This window comes from Lactuca serriola, chromosome 3 (genome assembly GCF_051521515.1).
Source record: "Lactuca serriola cultivar US96UC23 chromosome 3, Lser_US96UC23_V15, whole genome shotgun sequence".
NCBI lineage: Eukaryota > Viridiplantae > Streptophyta > Magnoliopsida > Asterales > Asteraceae > Lactuca > Lactuca serriola.
Genome location: NC_136410.1, coordinates 225265984 through 225276163, shown reverse-complemented (window position 1 = coordinate 225276163; position 10180 = coordinate 225265984). Strand labels below are relative to the sequence as shown.

General features: G+C 34.3%; 1 protein-coding gene across 2 annotated transcripts; it reads right to left on the bottom strand.

Moving 5' to 3' along the window:
• Positions 1–4609: 4609 nt before the first annotated feature.
• Positions 4610–9794, bottom strand: LOC145093635 (deoxyuridine 5'-triphosphate nucleotidohydrolase-like). Of its 2 annotated transcripts, none has more exons than XM_079031834.1 (4): positions 9570–9794; positions 5590–5786; positions 5096–5187; positions 4610–5012 (listed from the first exon to the last, which is right to left on the bottom strand). In XM_079031834.1, the coding sequence occupies exons 2-4, from the start codon at positions 5676–5678 to the stop codon at positions 4783–4785; spliced, it is 411 nt and encodes a 136-aa protein (XP_078887960.1). In that variant the 5' UTR covers positions 5679–5786; positions 9570–9794; the 3' UTR covers positions 4610–4782. The 2 variants fall into 2 exon arrangements, with proteins under 2 accessions (XP_078887960.1, XP_078887961.1); XM_079031835.1 differs by having other exon boundaries at positions 5590–5778.
• Between the last annotated feature and the right edge of the window lie 386 nt (positions 9795–10180).

Genomic DNA, 10180 nt, shown 5'->3' with positions numbered 1-10180 from the left:
TTGCATGGTAGCCAAGATTGCGACTTTACGTGATGAATGTGCTTGGGAGCGCTAGATCTATGAGTTGTTGGAGCGGATCTGACCTCAGGAGCGAGATTGAGTTGATGCATGGCATGGACTCGCCGAGTCCGAAGAACAGACTCGGCGAGTAGCATGAAGATTGTCCTTAACCACTCAGCGAGTGGTCTTGCCGAGTTAAGGGTTGACTCAGTGAGTCAGGGAGAGTTGGAGAGGGTTGACAGATGGACTGAGTCGAGCTGGAACTCGCCGAGTTGTTCTTGAGACTCGGCGAGTTGAGTCGTGGTGGCCCTGTGATTCATGCCAGGTGGAACTCGTCGAGTTAGGGATGTACTCGACGTGTCAAGAGAGGATCCTAGGGAGTCAGTGAACACGTATAGACTCGTCGAGTCACTCTAGTGCTCTCGCCGAGTTCGGTCAAAGTTGACCGTTGACCCTTGACCAGAGTTGACCAGTGTTGACTTGATAGGGGTAGTCAACCTTAGTTGTAAAAGTGTTAATTAGAGATATATGATGTTATAGGAGGATTATAGCTCGGAGGATCGAGCACGAGTGATTTCCGGGATTCGCGACTTATCGAGATATACGAGGTGAGTCTTCTCACTATACTTTACCTTGAGTAGGTAATCAGAGTTATGTGATAGAGTATTTGTATGCTATATGTATGTTATGTGTTGTACTGCATTATTTCTATGTGAATTATGTTGTGCATGTTTATAGAGTTGGAACCGGAAGGTTCCCAGAGTAGGGTCTACGGACCGACAGAGTTATAGCCTTGAGTGGCTAATATGTGTTATGTGTGGTATTTTTGGGAACTCACTAAGCTTTGTACTTACGGTGTTGGTGTTTATTGTTTCAGGTACTAGCGATGACCATGGGAAGGCGCCGGCTTGATCAGTACACACACATGGGATTTTTATGATATGTGATCTTGGGATTATTTGTATGACATTGATTGGAGTTGAAAACTAAATGAATATGTTTTTAAATTATGCGAAAAATTGTTTTGAAATTCACGGTGTTACACCTTTGGTCCTCTCGATCGGATACTGCCTAGCATATCCGGATGCTGGCCTCCCCTTCGGTCCTCTCGACCGGATACTGGGGAACTATTCCTCCCTCTACTACTACCACATAACATGTATCACAATATCAAAATCTATCTAACATGGCTGGGTATGACTACCCCTTCGGCCCTACCGACCGAATACCTCGGGGACTATCTTCCCCTACTGTCACTAGCACATAGCATCATATCATACTAGCACATAAACATAACACAGGTAGTAGTAATCCCTAGATGAATATCACAGAGACAATCATCTACATACAACTCCTACTGGTGGGCCGGCATTGTGGCCGTAGACCCACCGCTACTGGAAGGTAACTCACCTCGAAGTAGCTGCTGATCTGATCGGGAACTGACTGTCTACTGTTGCTGCTACTGCTCCGGAAATCCTCCGGCTGCAATTCCCACAACATACTCAATCAAACACTGCTAACTGTCATTTGGGTAAAATGACCATTTTACCCCTGATCATGCCCTAAGTCAAAGTTAGAGTCAACTTTCAGTTGAACCGACTCGCCGAGTTGGCTTTCCAACTCGCCGAGTCCCTACCCAAACAATTGTCCTGAATCCCGTTTCTACTCGTCGAGTTAGGCGATGACTCGACGAGTTCTCCTTCTAAACTGATATTCAAGTCTTTCATCCTACTCGCCGAGTTGTATGAACAACTCGTCGAGTTCATCTTCATCCGATGAACAATTATGCTAAGACTCGCCGAGTTGTATGAACAGCTCGCCGAGTTCTTCTTCATCCGAAGAACACTTATGCTGCGACTCGCCGAGTTGTATGAACAGCTCACCGAGTCCGTTCTTGATCTAAGGAGATTGCCTTGAACTCGCCGAGTCAGGGCATTGACTCCCCGTGTTCCTCCATAGATGAGTTCAGCTTCCGACTCACTGAGTCACACCCCGTGACTCGTTGCTCACTCGACACTACGAAAAGGGGACAAACTCGGAGACTCGCGAACCGACTCGCCGAGTCAGATGAACGACTCGCCGAGTCGTTGCCATGCAACCATTAACTACACGGATTTTCTCGATTCCAGTCCATGCTATTCACAGATCTGGGCTCCTAGAGCATGAATCACACGTAAAGTTTCCAACTTTACGTGTAGATATTCACCAATAAGGGTTTTAGGGTTCAAAATGCACCCAAAAGGGTAGATCTAGGGTCTTCATGCAATGAGGGTCCATAAAGGCAACAGATCTGAGCTCCTGCGGCTCAACCATGCCTAGATCTAAGGGCCAATCAGCTTATTACGAAATAATTTGCACATACAAGCTTGGGGATTGGCTCAAGAATGACTTAAATGAAGTAATAAGCATAGAAACAGGGGGAAAACGGGTTATACCTCAAAGGAACTACTGAGAGAGCACAAAGATGCTTGGATCCCTTCCCTTCCTCTTGATCTACTTCCCTTTTGCCTCAAAACCTTCAAGAACACACAACAATTGCTTCAAACTCTCTATGAATAGCTTAGAACGAGGGTTGGAAGCTCGGGGGGGGGGGGGGGGGGGGGGGGGTGAATGGGGGTTGGCTTGGGGCGGATATGTTGTTTAAATAGGGTGCAAACCCCTGAAACTTAGGGTTTCATCCAACAGCGGTGACTCGCCGAGTCCGGAATATGGACTCGCCGAGTCACCAACTTAAACGTGTCCCGGAGTCCCGTCTCTACTCGATGAGTTGGACCTATGACTCGTCGAGTCCAAGGCTAAAAATGGAAAATACTCAAATAAGATTTACGTACCAGGAACCAGGTGCTACAATGTCTCACAAAATATAGGTGGTCTCAAATGAACCTCTACCTATATATATATATATATATATATATATATATATATATATATATATATATATATAGGAGGGTTCAATTGAGAAAAAAAAGGTTGAGAATGGGGGAATCATTCTCGACCAATCATTTATTTTTGCAGCAAAGGTCTCCAACGTACCAGCGGAAATGGGAAAGGAATGCACATGTCTTTTCCAACAAAACATGTTTCCTTAAATTATGCTAAACATTACCTTAATATATACAAAAACATAGTTTTTTCGTTTTTTTATTTTATTTTTAAGAAGCTATTTTTATCGAAAAATGATTTTAAATATACCAAAATTCATGATTTTTTATTCTCTACAAATAGACATCCATATTGATATAGTTTTAAGATAAAATAAAAAAGTTAATTTTTTTTATATTTTCAGCTATCGTTATTCATAAGTGAATAAAAATGAATCTGGTTTTTACTACAATACATTCGTTATTCACTTATGAATAAAGCTATGATTAATTTTTTTTTTTTACAATTTAAGTATCATTCATATATGAAATATAGCATATACTAAACATAGTATATTCATATTTACGTAGTATATTCACTTGTGAATGTTAGATGGTATATTCACTTATAAATATTATATGATATTTTCATATGTGAATATTATATAGTATTACATGGTATATCACATTAAAATAATACATCGTATATTCACTTATGAATAATAGTTGATATATTCATATGTGAATATTGCACAGTATATTCATATATGAATATTACAATGTGTTTTCAGAAATATATAATTTTTTATATGTTATTCATACAGACTTGCATATTTGTTTTGTGTTTTAATAATCACATATTGATTCAGATGAGAAAACATATTCATATGTGAATATAACGTAGTAATTTAGTTTATGCATTTCATCAAACAGTTGGAGTGCATACAAGTTAACTTTTTTAAAAATGTGATAAATATGATACTTTGACTGCTTAAATCTTACAAAATAGTAGATTGGTGGAGAAATATATGAAAATTTCTAACAAAAAAGGATTTGATCTTTTTCTAACTTTAATTTCGATGTTTTATTTGATGAACGATGTTGAATGAATGATACGAATTGATTTTTTTTGTTGATTATCGATGATGTTCTAATGATGCTGGGAGTATAATTAATCGTAGATATTGAAGATATGTTCATATTCAAACAGAATTGAAGGTTCGATTGAAAGAACAAAAAACGAATGAATTTCAACTGTTCGTATTTGTGATTGAAGGCTATTATATCATATTTACAAGTTTGTCACCGTATCTTTTATGTTTAGAGGCTAATTAAATGAGTGGCTGACAATGATTCCCCCATTCTCAACCTTTTTTATTTTCTCAATTTAACCCACCTATATATATATATATTCAAGGTTTACGAAATTATTTATGTTATATATTGTACCAAATATAATAAAAAGTAACGAGGTATATTTCAAAAAAGGACACGTCAATAATATATGGATACCCTTTTGGCCATATTATTTTAAAATTTTCAAACACAATAAAATAACCTTTGTTTTGTTGGGTTAATAATTTGATAAACACTTTTGAAAAACGATATACATAAGTTGAATAAGCAGTCCAAACACCTTTTGAAACTATAAAACTAAATAAGTGTATAGCTTTCATGCATAACTTTCAACATGATTATATTAGATAAAAGTAAGTGTATAATTTTATAGAAATAAAAAACACATAACATCAACGTTATCACCAAGTATAGGTGGTTTTCCGATTTATATTATTCAAAAGTGCATAATAATTCAACAAAAACAATTCCATTTGAAATTGACGCAAAGTTTGTACTCGTAAATTAACCATGTTAGGTATCATATCAAGAAGTGGTTATTGAATAGCGTTGTGTAATGCATTAGTTAATTGTAACTAGTTGGTTGATTATTAAAAGGAGGGGTGACATCAATTAATTTTGGTGTGATTTTATTGTGTAAAACATCCAACCATGCAATATGATCGCCGGCTTTAAGTTTAAAGGGTGAAGCCGACCTATTGTACATATCGACCCAAACCAGAGCATCTGAGCAGGGACCACACATATACCCTTGATCAACTGAAAGGGATTGCTGCGACAAATCAGGTATAATAGCTACAAAACAAAACAAACCAAATCGATGGTATTTATAACAAACAATTAATTTGGCAAACAAATATTACAATAAAAATGCATACCAATGTGTAAACGTACTCCTGCAGGTATAATGAACCTCAAGTCCGTGGGAACCAACGTCCTATTCCAACCTTGTAATGTGATCGTCTTTGCACTGGATCGAATTAAACACAAACGAAAAAAATATTAAACAATCAAAAATGAAATCATTGTTGGAGCTTTGTTCTACAAAATTACAATGTGGGACTTGTCCCATATAGGAGGAAGAGAAAATCTTTTCTCACCTTATAAGTCTTGTCCACTCATTTATTCAAATGAATCAAGTAATGGGTTAAGCATCTTGGGTTTGGGTTGTGGTGTTGGACTAGTCAAATTGGGTTAGTAGTAGGCTTGGACTTATTAAATATTAATGGTCAAAGATAAGGTCATGGGCCTTTAGGCTCTTCTTGACTAAATAATATTTTTTATATATAATCCAAAATTAATTAGTAATTAATTTCAACTAGGTTCTGAGTTGCGTGTTTCTTGGGAAAAAAAGGGGAGAGTACTCACACACCTTGAAATAATACCACCACACGGGAAAACAGCTTGCTCTGACATCCTATTCACAAGCACACGAGGCACTTGTTGAGTGTTGTTTGCCATGGCTGCTATCCGATGCTGAAATGAACGACACTTGACCTCGTTTTGGTAGTAATTAAATATTGGCCTTCTAACTGATCCGCTTATTTAATTACCTTATTACCTGAGACACTAATAGCCAAACAAATGATCACTATATCACATCTAGACAAATGGTTATTGCATGTGCAAACAAATTTCATGACTAATAATCACAAAGATACCAGGATATGAAACGAAACCCTAAAGAAACTGAATTAATTGATAAAATGATCATCCCCAAACTGAAAGGCGAAATTTATACTCAAAATTCAAACAACATTGCATTTAATTCACATTTAGATCACCAACCCAAATACGCATGCATCACGTTAGACTCAAGACGTACAGAGATAAAATCATGAGTCAGCAAAAATCGTAGATAAGTTACATATAAATAAGAAGATTGATGCGCCGCACCAATAACTAAACCCTAAAATTCATGAAAAATAACGATTTATTCAATTGAGTTAGAAGCACAGAGAGGGTAAGAGATGTTAAAGGAAGAGCGAAATCGAGAAACATACCTGCTTCGCTGATCTAGATGGAGTCGCGTTGGTGTGAGACAAAAGAATAGACAAATAAAAGTAGGATATTAACTATTTTACATTGAAGCTATTTTTAGGGTTCGTGAGTTAATTAGGTGTTGTTTATGTGACAAGTCTTCAAAATAAAAGAAAAATAATGCATGAGTGTTTTTCATAAAGTTTGTAACCGGAAAAACTAACTACCAATTAATAGTATTAATTTTAATCATATATATATATATATATATATATATATATATATATATATATATATATATAGTTAAGTTTATTAAAAAAAGGTTATTTACTCATCTTTCCTCTCTCTTTCCTCACGGTTTTCTTCTGTCCTTTACTGAGATGATATCATGAAAATTCTCCCCTCTATCTAATACTAAAATGTTTTTTTATGTCATGTGGATTTGAGTTACTCTACTTTTTTTTAGATAATATTTTGATATCAGGTTACTAGACCCCTATGGGTAACTGTGTATCATGATTATTTTTTTATTGCTCAATTTGACATATTCTACCTTTATTGCATTTTTAAAATATCGAAATGTCAAAGGTGACACAGTAACTCTAGCTACCCCTATTAAAGACATAATTATCGATATCTACCTTTCTATTTCCAATCTTAATTTTATTGTTATTGTTATTGTGTTTGTTGTTGTTGTTTTGTGCTTTTATATATGTAAGTTACAATTAGACTATTTTTGTAACTAACTTTTTTTTCTTTCACATCATCACATGGTGGAGCTCAAGAAGAGAACATGGAACGGGTTAAATACATATTAAAGATAAGCATTAAGTTTAAAGTTGCCAATATCAAATGGTATGGAGTTGGCATTTACTAGATTTTCGTTGTGCTCTGCGCTGCGTGGCTTGTTTTGAATCTTTGGTTGCCTACTCTTTGCCATTGAAATGTGTCTTGATAAAAATCATCGAGATTGTATTTAACAAACTATATATATATATATATATATATATATATATATATATATATATATATATATATATTGAAACAGCAAATCTAATCTACTCCTAACTCAAGGTTTTAGGAAAGTTTGTCATGGCTTCGTCATGGGCCGCCATGGCTCCAAAGCTTGTATCTGCCGCCACGCTTTAACAAAATGCTGCCTTAAATCAAATATGTATATAAAAATGAATTACAGTATATATATATATATATATATATATATATATATATATATATATATATATATAATTATTAATTATATACAAAATTGTCAACTTAAGCCACGTCTTACGAACGACATGACTCACCACAACTGGTAAAAGCTTGAGGTTTGACATTGTCGTCATGTCATGCCTAATGTTATTTAGAACCTTGCCTAAACTACTCATTAATTCCATTTATTTCCACGATGGGACTTGCACACTCAACCTTAAGGAAAGAGGGCAACACCTGATACCATAGGTCTAGATGCCATTTTATGTTTAAAATATTTGTCAAACCAAAAAGTAACTTATAAATCATTTTTAAAAAACTTGCATAAAATAAAATTTCAAAGAGCGTATGAAGTTTTTCGAAAATTCTTACAAATTTACGAGTTTTCCTTTATAAAAAAAACATTTATCATTTTCTTTCCAGCATATATAGATTTAAGTGAACATACAAATTGGTTAATTTAAATATTTAATCTTTTATCATGCATGCATAAATTAGATTCTCTTAATATTTTCCAGCTTTTGTTTATATTCTATTTTTTTATCAAACAATCAATCATTCTAATTTTCATATACATTGATACAAAATGTTCCATCATTTTACACAAAAGTTAATAAATCTTAAAAACTATTTCTTAAATTATTTATCACCCAAAGTAATATTCATTATAAGTGTATAATAAAAATCTCACTTTAAAACGATTATATTTAAATAAGCAAAGTCGAATTTAACTATTTTTATTAAAATGATTATTAACATGAATCTACATTTGCAAATACACATAATATAATTATGGCATTTAGCATTTATAATATTGCCAATAATATATGGGATGCAAAAAATTTCATCCAAATAAATAATGTGAAGAACTTTTATTTGGTAATTACTGTAATTTAATGAAATGTACGTGTGTTTCTTAAATGACCAGTAGCATGAACAAATAAGCACCATTTCCACACTTCAAATCTTGTAGGACCTAAGGTATTAAACCTTACCCTAGTCCACCACAAATATATGTATTACTAGAAGTGTACATGAACAAATTATGGCAATTTACTACCCAAACATGCAAATAGGTTATTAGGTCAAATTCTCAGATTTTGACCTAAAATAACAGTCTGTTCGAGGCCACTTTAGCACCACTTAAACCTATAAAAATTTCAACTTTATTCTATATTCAGATATTTCATACTTTTATCTTTAAAAGTACTATTTGCACAGGTCCAACCTAATTTTCTACAATTTTCTATGAATTTTACAAGGCAGAATGTCGGTGCAGCTAATTTCCGACCAGTCAGTGAAAAAGACGATTTTCACCTTGGTTAGGGACAATACCAAGTCTTGGAAAAAATCATGGACAAACTAAACCCAAAATTAAAACTTTGAGAGTTTACGGATCATAAATACGACTTCTGATGATTTTTCTAGATTTTTTTGAAAACAGGGACAGATTAGTAATTTTTCATAATTTTCCCAGCATTGCATTTTAATGGTTAATTGACAACTTAACCCATTAAGCCACAACCAAAATCAATTATAAAGATGTAAATCTAGTTCTTAACAGTAACAACATGTATAGAAGTTAAAATAACAATTCTAACCTCAATCCATGATTCAAAATACATTGTTTATATGGGAAAACAAAGTACTTTGCTAAAAGAGAAAACACGACTAGGGCTTGAGTTTTCTCCACCATTAAGCCACATTAGGGACTGCTTTGAAGACCTTTTGGATGGTTCAAAACATGGCCTTTTTATAGAAAGATACCTCATGAAAAACCACTAGGATTGACATAGAAAGCATGAAATCTAGAAACAAAAGAAAGGCATCGATTCCATGATTTTGAACAATTCTTGAACATGATTAACAAGACATTGAGGAGTGTTCATAACAAGATTTTGACAGCCAATGAACCACTAAACACACCCAATCGGGCTGAAAAATTAACAATACATAACTTCAAGAATTGAGACTAGGAAGCATTATGATCAAGAGTGTCAAATAAAAAGCAATTGACAATGTTTTCAACCAATTCACACTAATTGAAGATGAATTATCATGAGAAGAAAGACCATAGGCTTACAAAGAGGAAGAAACCATCTCCAATAGCCTCAAGTAATTGTAGTATGAACACATTAAGAAGAAGGATCAAGAACTTACCAAGAGTATTGATCAATTACTAGACTTGATTAGAACCACAACCGATGCTTCCTTCCTTCTCCTGCCGACCGAACACACTAACCCAAAAGTTGTCGACCTCTCCTGCCTTGCCCTCTCTATGCGATCGGTTTTTTTTTAATTATATAATTTCTACTTCTGGTCCTCTGTGGCAGCCCAAGGGAAGGGTTAAGCCCCAAGGAAGAGTTTGGGTTGAATAGTACTCGCAAGAAGAAAACGGGCATGGGGAAAAAACGAATGGAGCCTTCAATTTCATTAAACACATGGACCATTGCATTACAAAGTTTCAATTCGATTTTTCAAAAAAACTCCCTACACTTTCATGATTTAATTACTAACAATCATAATCCAATTAGTTTGGCAATCTAAGTTTCTTTTTATGACAATTTAGCCCCCCAACCTTAATTACACCAATAAAAAGAACTATATTTTAACCTATTTTCCACAAAACCAATTAATTAAATTATATACCCCTTCAATTTAAATTAATTCTTTTAGTTATTAAATATTATCTTTTTTATTTGATTTCTTCCATTTTAACCCTATAAAGCTAATATATATATATATATATATATATATATATATATATATAT

Excerpts from the sequence above, each read along its gene's own strand:
- LOC145093635 (XM_079031834.1), bottom strand. The coding sequence starts at position 5,678 with ATGGCAAACAACACTCAACAAGTGCCTCGTGTGCTTGTGAATAGGATG. Across the intron at positions 5,188-5,589 it reads TGTGGTGGTATTATTTCAAG|TGCAAAGACGATCACATTAC; the intron begins GTGTGTGAGTAC and ends AATTCGATCCAG. Across the intron at positions 5,013-5,095 it reads AGGAGTACGTTTACACATTG|CTATTATACCTGATTTGTCG; the intron begins GTATGCATTTTT and ends TTTGTTTTGTAG.